General features: G+C 34.3%; 1 protein-coding gene across 1 annotated transcript; it reads right to left on the bottom strand.

Annotated features, from left to right (window-relative positions):
- Positions 1-57: 57 nt before the first annotated feature.
- On the bottom strand, positions 58-13,407 carry LOC111997524 (notchless protein homolog). Its single transcript, XM_024029618.2, has 13 exons — positions 13,116-13,407; positions 12,250-12,331; positions 12,012-12,101; positions 11,169-11,294; positions 10,630-10,757; positions 10,254-10,453; positions 9,089-9,152; positions 7,385-7,495; positions 6,759-6,896; positions 1,381-1,523; positions 1,252-1,306; positions 587-643; positions 58-499 (listed from the first exon to the last, which is right to left on the bottom strand). Exons 1-13 carry the CDS (start codon positions 13,272-13,274, stop codon positions 416-418), a joined length of 1,437 nt encoding a protein of 478 aa, XP_023885386.1. The 5' UTR covers positions 13,275-13,407; the 3' UTR covers positions 58-415.
- Positions 13,408-15,617: the final 2,210 nt, after the last annotated feature.

A 15,617-nucleotide genomic window follows, 5' to 3' on the forward strand; every position in this document is an offset into this window, starting at 1 on the left:
AGTAAGTTTGGTTTCAACAAACTTTGTTTATGAAGTTGATATGATTAATGAGATTACTGATAATAACAATGAATTTTATAGAATTAATAATATCTGTAACACATGGTGCAATGCTTTCCAACTAAAAGAGTAATTGCTATATCCAGAAGAGGAAAGTGATGCTTTACAGCACAAAATTTTTCCAGTGTACCTACACTCGAAAACAGATAAGAGAAGGGGGGAGGGGAATATCTCAACCTAAAAGTTGAACTCTTGTTCCTAAACTTTAATCCTGATTCTTCATTTCTCGATCCCAGTGCATATTACTCAACATATACTTGCATCTTTGACATTAGAGTCAATAGTTCCACATGGTAGAAGCTGCAGAATGACCATGTTTTTTGACATTTCAATCATGTATTCGCCCCTAATTTATCTAACCCATCCACAACTTCAATACTCTATCTTTGCCACCCGATGCCACCTTCTCACCATCCGGACTCCAATCAACAGCATAGACCTTTCCAAATGATATAATAAAATCCAAAATCAATTATCAAAACAAAACAAAAAATCAAAAGACCTTTTATTTGGATGCAGAACATACCTCATCCTCATGGCCTGGAAGGTCTTGTTTCAACTTCTGTGTCCGGATATCCCAAACCTAGATGAATTTAACAAATTTCAACAAAAGGTCATTGGATATGCCCATCCTCAGCAAACATATGACCATCAAATCAACCAAGGTCCAGCATGTAACAACTATAGTAAGACATCTAGATGTAGATGCTTTAATTTAAAGGGTCTAAACAAATGTGGTCAAAATTTGAAAATTTATTAATGCATTATAGATATCAATTCCATCATTGCTCAAGTCACCACCTTGCACATGGCAAAGAGTCAACATCAAAGCCAAGAATTTTATAAGTAGGATTAAAGTATGGGGAGGGTACTTATTTATTCATACAGATAGAAGAAAACCTTCATGATTAGAAATTCTCCATCAGAAGCAATGTAGCAAAATTAATTAGAATGTCAGATAGCATTTGTTATGAGTCTTTTCCATTTTGTGCATAAGATCTTTTAATTGTGAAGAGATGGCATTATACACATTTTATGGCATCATTTTTCGACAATTAATTATTTTTAAGTCTATTCTTGTTTTAAAATGCCTAAAATCTGAATGGAGTTTACAGCAATATGTGAAACCAGAGGCTTTCAATCATTTTAGAAATTCTTAATAAGAAGAAAAGGTAATAGTTTTTCTATTACCTTCAGTGTGGAGTCCTTGCTGCCACTCAAAAGAAGCCTACTGTCTGCGGACCAGCTGTTGGGCAACATGCGACATAAACATTAGCTCCAAGACAAGTGGATGATTATAATCACAAAAACAGTACAAACCTGATCTGATAAACAGGCCCAACATGGCCCCGAAAAGCAGCAACAAATTTCCCAGTAGCACCATTCCATAACTTGACAGACTTATCAAATGAGGCACTTGCCACCCATTGCCCATCAGGTGAAAAATAAACATGATTTACTAGCTGTTAGGGAGAGACAAGTACAAACTTCAATTAGTAAACTAGAAGAATAGATTTGTGCAATTATATACATTAGAGTTCTATATACAGATAAGATGACGCAAGACAACCAGAACAAAATGAAATAACAAGAAAATAAAGGGATATAGCCTAAGAGTCAGCACCTAGGCTTTGCTTGAAGTTAACACCAAGCGGGAGAACCACTAAGAGTTAGCACTTAGGGTGGACCTGGAGTCAGCACCAGACCAAAAAGAGACCAAACAGCCATTTTTCCATTCATCAAAATATCAACTATCTCCTCAAGAAGTACAATAAGTTGCTTATAAAGGATTGCTAAACCCTAATTCTAATTAGCTAGGAAACCCTAATTGCTTTATTACAAAAATAACCTTGCTTCCAAAATTAAAATACTTATAGCCTAATAAACTACTGGGACCTAAAACATAAAAACACAATTGACTTGCAAACATAAATAATACTAAATAATAATTTTCTTGCGTCTCCCGCATCATTCTCCTCTGGTTGGAGAAAACGCGACCTCGAGTTCTAAAGCATTGAAAGATTAAGATGCTGACAAGTAACACTTGCTTCAAGTCTAGAATCACCTTAGGGAGCACAAAGAAAAGAAAAACCTTGAATTCCACCATGCCAAACTTTTCTAGAATAACAAAATTAATGTGTGGAATTAATACAATATTATTTTGAACCATTGGAAGCACTATGTTATCCACTTTCTCCACTTTAGCAAACTGTTTGTCTTCATGCAACATGAAAGGCTGATCAAAAGTAAATTTATTAGCTTCCAATATCACATCATGTGCATCCTCTAACATAATACTCTCTTTAGAAACCATCTCTTCACCTTGCTGCTCTTCAATAGATTTGTTTCCTTGCATGCGTGTTAAAGCAACACTTGTCAAGGTATGTACGTCTTTGTCAACATTAAGTTTTGGTGTTACTTGAGGTTTCTCCACTACCAAGATATCATCAATGTTGTCTTCTATAAGGGCAGCAATGATTTCATTGTGATCAATTATCCTTAGTTTCCCAATTGAATCGGTTTGAGTCTTCATTTGTTTCATCTGAGCAATCATATCTTGAACACCTTTCATGAGCTTTTCAGATAATTCATTTAATTTCTTGGTAGATTGTTCAAAAAGTACACTAAGGACATGAAATGGGATGAGGATTCATCGTATTTGCTTCAACTTGAAAAGTATCACAGTGAGATTGTGGTAGATACTTAGCTCGAAAGTATGGTGACAAATACTCATCACAAAATTTTTCTTTCATATCTTCCCACACACTAATGGTAGGTTCATACTTTATATAGCGGGAATACTCAAGATCCTCCCAAAACAGTTGTGCTCCACCTCTTAACTTCAACTTTGCAGACCTAACCTTTATGTTGTCCGTAAAATTTGCTTGCTCAAAGAACTACTCCATCCCATTCATCCAATTGACAAAATTCCTTAGATTATTTTTACAACCATCAAAATAAGGTGCTTCTAATATTACCATGTTCTCTAAAATAGTGCTTCAAGAAATAGTTGTGATTTTCTCTGGACAAATCATTGGAATGGGCTTCTAAGATTGTTCTCCCAAATAATAGCTGGGATTGGGCTTGTTGACAGGTTTGGATTTCGTGCTCTTCTTTCTTTTCTTTTTTTCTTTTTCTTTTTTTTTTTAGGGGGGGGAGGGGTAGAAAAAAGGACCAGGTTAGGCGTTACCTTTGAGATCAAATCAATGGGAGGCACTTGTGTTGTAGTTGGATGGTGGTGTGGTGGCCCAGGTGAGGGTTGGTTTTGCGGTGGGTCCATGGTTGGCAATGGAGGTCACAGGCTACTGTCAGTGGCTGTCGGCGGAACAGTGAAGGTGGAGCGATGTACGATCGGCACTTGGGTTCTGTGGGTTGTGGATAGGTTTGTGTTGTGGAGCTCAAAACTTGATGGATGCTGCTGTGTGGATTTTGACAGTAACAAGATGGTGGAGGTAGGGTGATGCCCGCAAGATTTTGTGGGGTTTCCTGTAGTGGTAGGCAAAGATACTATTCTTCTGGTGGGTGGAAAATGCAATGGCTGAAACTCTCTCTTTTCTTTTTCTTTTTTTCAAATATTTTCTGGTTCGGATTGACTGCAGTGATGCTTCTGAATGTATTGATAGTAGATTGAAGTCAGGAGTTATGGGTGGCTGTGTAAATTGGATGTGGAGAAGGCGTATGATCATGTGAGTTTGGATATTTTATTGTATATGTAGCAGCGTTGTGGTTTCTTAGAGAAATGGAGAAAATGGATAAGGTACTACATTTCAACTGTAAAGTTTTCCATTCTAATCAATGGTAGCCCAACTGATTTCTTTGGAAGTTCTAGGGGGCTACGGCAAGGGGATCCGTTATCTCCATTGTTGTTTGATATTGTGATGGAGGCATTAAGTCATATGTTGGATGTGGCTGCCTCTATTAGGCAAATCTCAGGCTTTTCTATGGGTATTACGGCTGATCCATCAATGATGGTGTCTTAACTTTTATTTGCAGATGACACTCTGATTCTTTGTGATGTTGAACCCACTCAGATTGCTAATTTGAAGTCAATTCTTGCTAGATTTGGGGAGGTGTCAAGGCTTCGTATTAATTTGGGGAAATCTAAGTTGGTACCTGTTGGTGGGGTATCCAATTTGGAGGCTTTGGTGGGTCTGTTGGGGTGTGGGCAGTCTTCTCTGCTCTTGAAATATTTGGACCTTCCATTAGGCGCAAAATTTAAGGACTTATCAGTTTGGAATAGTATACTAGAGAGAATGGAGAGAAGATTAGCTGGTTGGAAGAGAATGTATTTATCTAAAGGGGGTAAGGTGACACTCATTAAAAGCTCACTTTCGTCTTTACCTACATATTTTCTTTCCCTTCTTCCTTTACCAAGTAAGGTGGCTAAGCGTATGGAGAAATTACAGAGAGATTTTTTGTGGAATGGGATTGGTGGTGAACCTAAAATTCATTTAGTTAATTGGGCTAAGGTTTGTAGGCCTTTGCAGGTTGGGGGGTTGGGTATAAGACGATTGAGTAACTTTAACTCTGCCTTATTAGGTAAATGGTTGTGAATGTATGGCTCGGAGACTGATGCTTTATGGAGGAGGGTTATAAAGGCAAAATATAGGAGCATTTGGGGTGGTTGGTGTACGAAGAAAGTGACAAGTCCTTATGGGGTTAGCTTGTGGAGATACATTAGAAGTGGCTGATTGAACTTCTCTAAACTCCTTGTTTATGATGTGGGTGATGGGATTAGAGTGAAATTTTGGAAGCATGTGTGGTGTGGGGATTGTACTCTCCAAAAGGCTTTTCCGGAGCTTTACTGTCTTAGTAGATCAAAGGATTCCTCGGTGGCTGAAGTTATGGGTTGGTCTGCTGGGAGGTTTCACTGGAATGTGCAATTTCGTCATCCACCTCAAGATTGGAAAGAAGAAGCCTTTGACTGGTTTATGGAATTGGTCTATTCTTCGTCAATGCGGGGGGTTGGCCTAGATAAGGTTTGTTGAAAGCCTGCAAGGAATAGAGATTTTGAGGTTAGAGGTTATTATAGCTCCTTCTACCCTCCAATGGTAGCTTTCTTTTCTTGGTCTGCTCCTTAGGTAAAATCTTAACAACAGACAACCTTCGTAAAAGACGAGTGATAGTGCTTGATTGGTATTATATGTGTAAGAGGTGTGGGGAGTCGGTGGATCATCTTCTACTTCATTGCTCCATAGCTTGAGTTGTGGTCTTTGGTTTTCTGCTTGTTTGGCATTCAATGGGTTATGCCTTATACTGTTCTTGAGTTGTTTGAGGCTTGGCAAGGAAAGTTTGCGCGACATCATCACATTGATGTTTGGAAATTAGTGCCTCCGTGCTTGATTTGGTGCATTTGGCGTGAAAGGAATGCTAGAAACTTTAAGGGTTGCGAACGCTCTATGCTGGAGATTAAGTCTTTTTCTTACACACTCTCTTTGAATAGAGTGTGGTTTTTTCTCATTTCTCTTGTTCTTCCTTTTCTATTTTTCTTGACCGTTGTTCTTTTGTTTCTTGATTTGTGCTCCCATAGTACATCCCCAATGTACTCAGCTTGGCAATCTTTTTATTATTAATAATATTTTTACGTTATTTATCAAAAAAATGTTTGCTCTGATACCAAAACTGACGCAAGACAACCAAAACAAAATGAAACAACAAGAAAATAAGGAGATATGGCCTAAGAGTTAGCTCCTAGATCTTGCTTGGAGTCAACACCAGCGGGGGGAAACATTAGGAATCAGCACCTAGGGTAGACCTAAAGTCAGCACTAGACCAAGGAGAAACCAAATGACTATTTTTTCATTCAAAAAAATATCAACTATCTCCTCAAGAAGTACAATAGGTTGCTTATAAAGGATTGCTAAACTCTAGTTCTAATTGGCTAGGAAACCCTAATTGCTTTATTACAAAAATAACCTTACAAAAATAACCTTACTTCCAAATTAAAATACTAATACCCTAATAAATTACTAGGACTTAAAACATAAAAATACAATTGACTCGCAAACATAAATAATACTAAATAATAATTTTCTTGCGTCTCCCACATCATAAGAAGATCTAGTATCTATACAACAGCTCCAGCAACAACTAGGGTACCATTCATACTTCATAGGAAAATAAATAACTGAAGGATTCAAAACTGGCATAATCGTGAAGATTCAGATATGTTCAAATAATCTGGCTGTAAAGGGGAAAAAAAAGGAAGTTGAAATTTAACTGCTTAAGAAAATTGTCAACCCTATGCTTCCAGGTACTAAACCCAAACTATCTTTAATTATTTCAATTCTGCAAAGCAGGATGGCATGATACTTAAAGATAACTACGGTAGAAAGGGGCAAGCGAGTCAAAAGGAATGTCTCTTTGTTCTTTCCATAGTTATTAGCATGGATCTCAAACGTTATTTTCAGGGCTTCTCAAATGGCGGCAGTCATAAGGATAAGACTTGAATCTTGCCGAGGACTATGATCTTGTTAGTTTTAGTAAACAATTATTGATGCATATTCTTGTGAGTAATACTAAACAAGTACGAATGGAATTTCATCCATGCCAAAAAAGAGAGTCCCACTTCTCTTATTTTCAGTCAAAATCACTCAAATGGAAAAGATGAAAAGCTAGGAAAACAAAGTAATCTTGCACTCCCAAGAATGAAAAACAATTTAAATGAAGACAGATAATTGATTATGAAATATTTGTACCTGTTGATGACCTGTCATTCGAGTTTTCGGGTGTTTGCTGACAAAAGGTTCCCAAAGGAACATTGTAAAATCATCAGATCCAGAGACCAATCTTTCAGGGGCATTGCCTTTCATTTTGTTATACCTTTCCAAAGCAACCTATATTTATTAATAGAGTGAAATGCAATTAGTTCCATATTAAGGAAGATGGAGGAAGATTAAAAAAAAAATTGGCATGAAGCCTGGGCTCAACATGACCAATAACCTATGGTTGCATGAAGCATGTGCTCATAAAAAATGAACGTAACCTGGAGAATCAAACTTAAGTAACATTGCATAAAACAATAAGCCTCCAGTCTTCCCCAAATTATTTAAGACAAAAATCAAAAAGAAAAAGCTACATAATGTAACATGATTGCAGGAAAACACAAACAAGAGCCCCTAAAAAAGGCCTTATTCCTTAAGATTCTGAAAGGCAGACTGCAAATGATTAACAGCAAGACTTTACAGGTGCTTGCAATATCCCTTATCTGGTGCAAATTCTTCCTCAAAGAAGTTTTCATTTTCCAATCTTATTATGTCTCCACCAAGGAGAGAGTGAAATGTTATGACGAATACAACATTTAAAGCAAACAAAAAATATTTACCTTCTTCATTTCCTCGGGAGATGAATATTGCTTGCCTGTATGATCAAAAGCTCCAGTGCGAAGAACATATTCAGTGCTCAATGCAAGCGAGTTGACCCAATGCCCATGACCCTGAAACAAATACTCATTATTCTATATAAAGAAAAGTTTAAGAAAAAGTAGAAAGTAGAGGAAATTAATAAATGACATCAACCATTGGGATTCAAGATCATAGACTCCCCAAATAAGACTAATAATAGTAGATAGGAACACTAATGACAACAGCAGAAGAATGGCAATACAAGTTGGATAATGACATATGGCACACTTGAAGCAAATGATTTAATTTCAGAAGCAGCCAACAACAAAACCAAAATCATCACGACAAATATCACATACTTGAACAAATTTTACAAATTTATTTTTTTGATATATCCTAAGAGAAGAAAAGGAAATGCTGCAATAAAGCCCAAGGAAATTAGGAAACACATTGACTTCTGTTGTACAATCAGAGCATAAACTAAAATTTGATAGGCATTATAAATATCACAAGAGAATGCATTTATTCATGCTTAACAGCAGTGTACAAGCCAAGAGCCTTCTAGCTCAACTGGCACCTCCTGGGGGGTGTTTGGTTCATGCACTTAAAAACTAAAAACATGTGTGGAAATACGTATAGGTGAAAAAGTGTGAAAATATGTGTAATGTGGTTTAAAAATTGAAAATATGTGTTTAAGTGGGTGTACCAAACGGGGTCCTAGTGTTTCCAACAAAGACGTTTGGGATTTAAATTCTCTCTCCCTCATTGTTATAATTATCAAATTATATCCAATAAAAAAAATACAGTGGTTTACAATACTGGTGGAGGGTAACCCACTATTGGGGCTTTTGGTCATTCAATTATATTGAATGTATGTTTATGATAGATAGAAGAAACGTGTGTAATATGAAAAATATGAATTCTTGAAAACCCAAGTAAGAATTAGCACCATACTTGATCTTAGCCAAAAGGTCAAATATCCTTGAACATGTTCATTTCAAGTATTACATAAAATAAAGTGAGATACATGTAAAACAAATCTAAGATCCTCTTTTTGGGGATAGGTACTAATACATTAAGAAACCAAGAAACATATAGGTATTCAAAGAGATCTTCAAATATTACAATCTAAAAATAAGGAGATCAATCAAGATTTTGCACATTACAATCATCCAGTCATACAAAGATCTTAAGAAATTAGCTAAGTGAGTTTAAAGGATTTGTAAACAATCTAAAAAGAACATTTGATTTGAGGAAAAATAAAAAACAGAAGCACATTGATACAATGACAGTCTTTGTTTTCTTTTTCTTTTTTTTTCCTCTCATTGACATAAGAAGGCAGAGATGTGAAGAGGATGCTTTCCAATATAAAGGTTTTGCTTGAAGGCCTTCAAGTTACATAAACAAAATGGCACTTACAAATAAAAAATATATATTATAATGGGTGGAGGGTGAGGTCATGGGTACAAAACTCAATGGTGCATGTGTAACTTCCAATCAAAAAAGTAACAAAAAGCTTTTAATAAACTGTTGTCATAAATTCTATGGACAAACACACTATTACTGATGAAATAAAATTACAGCAGACTAGTTCCAACAGAGGAAGACAAGGAAGGTGATAAATAATGACATCACAAGAAGGACATGAACTATTAGGAAAACAACTCTAAAAGAGTTATCACTACCTTTAATTCACGAATCAGCTTCCCTTGTGAAGTTTCCCAAACTTTGATAGTACAGTCCTGGGAGCTGCATCAATTGAGATGAAGATATGGTTAGAAATCCAGAGCACACTGAAGCTTGGATGGTGGCTATTAGACTAGTAAAGCTTATTATTTATTAATACTTGATTCTGGTTTTCTATAAGTAAACAGTAATTTGTGTTTATTCAAAATTACTATGATGGCCATCTCCTTAAAAGGGCAGTTCCATAACTTTTTCTTGAGTTTTTAAAATGTAACTCAATCATCTTTATCATGAAATTTTCAATTCTCCAAAAACTTTGTCTCTTTTGCTTCATCAAGAGACAACTTCACCATTCTTTATGAAAGGCTCTAAGTAAATCTTTATAAATTAAGAAAATATCATCTACATCCTCTAGTTGTATTTATTTTGGTTGCTTGTGCCTTCCAGATCATTTTTCCTGCTCTTTAAGTTATTTCTTCTTTCATAAGAAGAAGACTAAAATATATACCCCTCCCCCCCTCACACACACGGAGACATACATTCATACATACATATACACACACATATTTATTTGTATTTTATATATGTCATTCGAAATTGTAAATTGGAACTGGCATCTGTCTGACACATTGAGCCAATTTACAAATTAGCAAATCACATCATAAATTAAGATATGTACTCACCCTAACAAATCTCATTACATTGCATAGCCTGGGCATTCCACTCCCAATTTGTAAGCCAAAGTTGGCAAATTTACTTTAAGGGAAGAGAAGGAGGGAAGGGAGGGGGGGGGGGGGTGTCGGGACTTGGTTAAACCCCCATAGAGCTCTACTCATACACAATGCAATCTTGAACATGTTATTACAAATTTAGATTCACAAATCAGTTAAAGTTGTGAGAAATGCCCAACCAAAAATAAATGGCAGAGCAGCCATGCTGTTCAAAGGTTGAAAAGACATTGAAGCAGTTATAAAAATCAATACAATCAATACATGTTATAGTAAGACAAAAGTCATTGATCAACTGAATCTACATTTACAGAAAACATTAAATAGGAAAAGAAGTCTAGTTATTCGTTTGTAACTGTTAAGATTTTTGTAAAGATATAGAGCTTCACTGATAAACATTGCAACATAATTATAAGAACTTGAGAAAAAAGGGTACCCTGTATAGATAACTCCATCTCCACCCCATTTTACACAAGTTATTGCAAGTGTGTGGCCACTAAGACAAATAACACATTTCTTAGTAACGATGTCCCATATGCGTGCATCACCATCTTTACTAGCACTTACAAATCGACGACATGGAGCATTTAGGTGGGCCGGTTCCCAAGAGATACCAGTAATCCATTTCTTGTGACCCTAATTAATAGCAGATTTCAAATGTTAATGTCCAGAAAATGTATTGGTAAGCCCACTATTTGAAAATAATAGTAATAATAGTAAAGAAATTTCTAGCACTAGCATCAATCATTACGTTCTGTGAACAAACAAAATTTATACAATGAACCAACATTTTGTCAAGTAAAAGACTTTACGGTAAGTGGATTGCCCGATGGCTTCCCTGTCTCAGGGTCCCAGCATAGAAGTTCTCCAGCCTTGCTGCCACTAACAAGATGCTTACCATCCGGAGACCATGCAATACAAAGAACCCAGTTCTTGTGTCCTGTATAAAAGGAGAAGGCTCATGATTGTTAATACAATGGATAGAGGAAAGGCAATGATTGGCCATCTACTTAAAAATATAATTAAGTGCTATCCCAGTTTTATAAAATATTAACAAAAAAAAAAAAAAAAAGGATCAAAGCATGTTATACTCATTTAATATGCAGCATGCTATAGTGGGCACAAAAATTCAATATGAGGGCAATGTCAAAATTTTGAGATTTTCAGGACATGTCCTTGAGGAAAAAAAAAAGCACACACACATATGCACACAATGGCATGATTACTTAAAAGTTCTGTGCGTCGTATAAGTTAAGTTTTTAATTTTATTCTATTTCCCCTTTTCCACTACATTTTCTTCAAGTGGTTACACATGAATATCAATGTGAGATGAGTCTCCTAGATTTCAAACCTGTACATGTGAATAGTGGTGTCTGGGTATTAAGATCCCAAATTCTGACTGTGGTATCACCAGAACCACTTGCCAAATGTCGCCCATCAGGACTAAAGGCAACTGAAAGTACAGCTTCAGTGTGACCTGCAGTGACAAATACAGATTTAAGAAAACCAATGAAATGATACTAAGCTACATGCTGATAAAGACATTGCATATAACAAGTAAATCTAAGAAATGGGTTAACCATACAAATTGAATTCATTAGCTAAATTTAGCTCAGTTTGGAAGCCAGGATTAACATCGGACAACAAAAGGGGGGTGAAACTAATTGAAAAAGGGAAAACGTCAGATTGCGTCAATCAATTAAAATTAGACTGGTGTAATCCTTTACAGATAATATAATTAAAGTACATCAGGAGGGCAGGACATACAAGATTTTATTTTAGAAGTACAAGTAATACCATTCAGTCATATGTACTTGCCATTGTATATGAATTTATTAACTATTATAAAAAGAACAATTAAAAAAAACTTTGCAGGTCTTATCAGTAACAAGAGTTGTCAAGACAAGATATCCTTGAAAGGTATTACTATTCAAAATAACTTGTAAATACCATACTACAAATACAAATACCACAAAACTACTGCAATGGAATAGCATATAAGTAGCACAACGATGGTCTCTAGACCAATGAAAACTAGCAGTAGTCCACTCATAATAAAGTAGCACAAAGCAACCAATTATTTTTTGATAAATACAAAGCAACCAATTAAATAAAAAAGGTAAAAGAGTTCATGCTGTCTTGTAGTTAATGCGTTCATATAAAATGGCAATGCAAAAAATTCAAAATATCATACCAGAAATTGTTGCTGAACAACGATTAACCGGACGAATTCGGAAAACAGCTTGTGGTTGATAAACTATTGAGAGTGCCTTCTCCACAGAAACTGCAAATTTGTTATCAAGTAAACAAGCAATAGCAAAGCCTCATAATTCAGCCTTTAAATGCCTCATTCAAAAAACAAGAGCAATAACTAAAATCCAATTGCAACAGCTAAAGTGTGACACTTCTACTGCCAATCTCATTTGACTAACCTTTGTTTTTCTCTAAGTAAGTGCCAAGAGGCACAACAAGCTCCTTATCTGATATATAGAAAGAATAGGGCAACTTCTCCTCCTGAAACAAGCCAAAAATATGGACACTCATTGTTATTTAATCCACAGAAACACAAACGCAGCCTCTCAACATTTTTCAATTACTAAGGCCACCATTTCTAATAAGTTGATCAATTTACCATCCTTGTTACCATATTACATAATTCTGGGACCATAGCCCTGGCAGTTTTAGTTCTTCTACTTCCTACATTCGAAGATTCATAATTTCCATTATCCACAAGTCCATGTGGCCAAATTTTCCATCTTCCTTATAATGCTTTCCTAGAAACTCAACCAATTCAATACAAAAAATTTCAAGTCTTCTTCTCTATCCTCCTAGAATTTCTCAACAACTAAACTAAGAATTTTCAGGGCCAAAAGATTCGAACTTGACATTATATATATATATATAGATAGATAGATAGATAGATAGATAGATACATAGTAAACAAAGTAATTTGAGGGCCAAAAGATTCAAACTTGATAAAATATATATATATATATATATATATAATTACAAGAAGACTTGAACCTATAGTCTCCCCTCCATAATATTACTCTTTACCATCGTTCCAAGGCACCAATTGGTTTCTTTTTTATGCAGGCCTATTTGAGGTCCCCTATTCATTGACAATAAACTTTACCAATTGAACTAACTAAACCCAATTCAAACTTGACAAGTTAAACAGAGAAAGCTCAATTCATTTAATAGTTCAGCTTTCTCTTCTCACAATTTCTCAACAACCCAACATGCCACCGCAACTAAAAAACAAAACCCAGAAGCCAAAAAGCAAAGAAAAACTTACATTGTTGAGAAGTTGATTGACCATTTGCTGAAGCTGTTGAGGCCCAGCGATTTGGGGAAGGTACATGGGAACTCCTAGAGGAGTTCCTTCTGGGTCCGTCAAAAGACACATCACCTTATTGCTTGTCTCTCTTTGCTCTTCTCCTTCCACCACCTCCATTGCTAAGCTTCAAATTCCAACCGCGTGTATGTGTATCTGTGTGTGCAATGGAACTCAAGGTTCTGTGTTTCAAAGAAACAGGAGGGTTTTGGGGTTTGGGTTTTAGTTTAGGTTCCAGAGTTTTTGTATTAGGTTTAGCAACTTTTATTACAAAATGCCTTTATAAAAGGCCACGCCACGTCAACTTTTTTTTATTTTTTGACACCAAAAAAATATTTTATATCAATTAATAAAATAACAGCTATATTTTTTTTATGTTCAGTACATTAAAAAATATTAAATGATATCACGTCAGCTATTGATAATACATTTTTTCAACATTATAATATCTAAACAAAATTATGGACCCTTTTAGGCCCATGGTCGTGATCTAAGGCTCTTGTGACCAAAACAAATGAATGTCCGAAAATAAAGAGTAAAATATATGAGAAATATTATGTCTACACATTTTTATTATATTTTATTTTTATGATAAATCTTAAGTATTAGATTATTATTGGTGGGTAAAAAAAAAGTAACATTAATTGCGGACTCAAATTATAACTAATAACAAAATTTTAACTAAAATTTATCAAATAAATTGGTCTACTTTACTCAACACTTTGAAATCTTACAATTTCAAAAAAATGGTGGGCTAGTTGGTAGTTGCAGAACTAAAGGCTTGCAAAGAATTCAACTCAAAACACTAATATTTTTAACTTTTTTAACTAATTATATCACTTGTTGTTATTATTATATTATAAATGTGGTGTCAGTAATAGACCCACATGAAAATAATGTTAATTTATTCATAACATGACAACAATTGTGTTTGTAAAATTACTCATTCAAAAATAGGAATTTGTATCAAGATCTTTGCAACTCAACGGCATAATTTGTTCCTCTTAATTAGGATAATTAAGATTCAAATCTTCCTTATCAGGCTATTAGATTTTTTTTTTCAAAGGGTGGCTTGTACTTCTAGGGGACAAAATTAAGTATATATACATTATATTTTAGATTCTCAAGTTTTTTTTTTTTTTTTTTTTTCAAAAGGTGGCTTATACTTCTAGGGAAAAAAAAACATTATATTTTAGATTCTCAAATTAAAAAATGCAGTACAATAATCAACTTAATCATATGATAAAATATAATAAAGGTAAGAATTGTACCATACATTTTTAGGACGAATTAGGATCGGGTGCAATACCCTACCCTCTCCCCCACTCGCAAACAACTTATACAATTTTACTATCTTTACCTTTATCTTTAACTTTTTCACTTTTTTATTCAATAGTTGAGAGTAAAAATTGTTTTTTAAAACTTTCAATCTTAATTGTTGAGAACTATTGCATCAAGTAAAATACTTAGATCTCAATCCTTTCAAGATAGCAACAATGAAAAGTTACAAGTGAAGAGAAGTGGGTGGTCTTGTCATGATTGCAATGTTAACGGGTAGCGTGATCAATGCGCGGTAATTTAACTCTTCAACTTTCAGTACAGTCTATACAATACAAAATTTAATACATTATGGTCATTTGCCATCTTTTAATAGAATGAAGAAATGTTAAAATACATGAGTGGTTCTTAAATTAGTTCACGAGTAATTTTAGTTTTTAAAATTTTAAGTTGATCATTTTTATTCATCACTTAAATTTTTTTTTTTTTAAATTAAAACAATTTTAATTCTTATAAAACGACGATATGTTAATTTTTAGTTTAACCACAACATTTATAAGTTAAAAAGTGATCATTTTATCTTTACTTGTAGTCTAGCATTCTTTATTAGCTAAACTTTAGGGATCAACTATGTCTTTAAGCTATTAATTTATATCATAGTCTCACACCCTCCCAAGTCCCAGGCTAATCTCCTGATCACGTTATTTACGTCAAATGTAAATTTAGTAATAAACCGACTAAAGCATCCTAGGGAAGTGAGATTTTTTTTAAATAAAATAATAATATTCATTCTAATATTTCATTGTTATTAATGAATAAATTTCATTTAATAATATAATAAAAAACTAATCACCTGAGATATATGTGACTCCATACTTTTACTTGTGGAAGAATACCTCTATTTTTTTTTTCCTTAAAGTTAATGCTTTCTTAAAATAGAAGTTTCTTTTCTAGGAAATTCTTAAAATAGAAGTTATTGTGGTAATTGTGTTTCTTTTGATTACATTCAATGCTACCGTATAAATTTTTGTTAATAACTTTTTATTTAATCAATATTTTAAAATTTTCATTGTTAATCTTAATTAAGTTCTCACTTTTTTAATATACACACTATTTTTTTTTTTTAATGAAATATGCACCCTAAAACTGGTTTTAATAAGATGCTATTTACTAGTTAGTCCATAA

Source organism: Quercus suber, unplaced genomic scaffold, assembly GCF_002906115.3.
Source record: "Quercus suber isolate HL8 unplaced genomic scaffold, Cork oak 2.0 scaffold_163, whole genome shotgun sequence".
Taxonomy (NCBI): domain Eukaryota; kingdom Viridiplantae; phylum Streptophyta; class Magnoliopsida; order Fagales; family Fagaceae; genus Quercus; species Quercus suber.

Bases quoted from the DNA above. Each gene is read 5' to 3' on its own strand.
- LOC111997524 (XM_024029618.2), bottom strand. From the start codon at position 13,274: ATGGAGGTGGTGGAAGGAGAAGAGCAAAGAGAGACAAGCAATAAGGTG. The intron at 12,102-12,249 runs GTTAGTCAAATG...ACAAATTTGCAG, and splicing joins TTACTTAGAGAAAAACAAAG to TTTCTGTGGAGAAGGCACTC. The intron at 6,897-7,384 runs GTAAATATTTTT...TAATAAATATAG, and splicing joins CTCCCGAGGAAATGAAGAAG to GTTGCTTTGGAAAGGTATAA.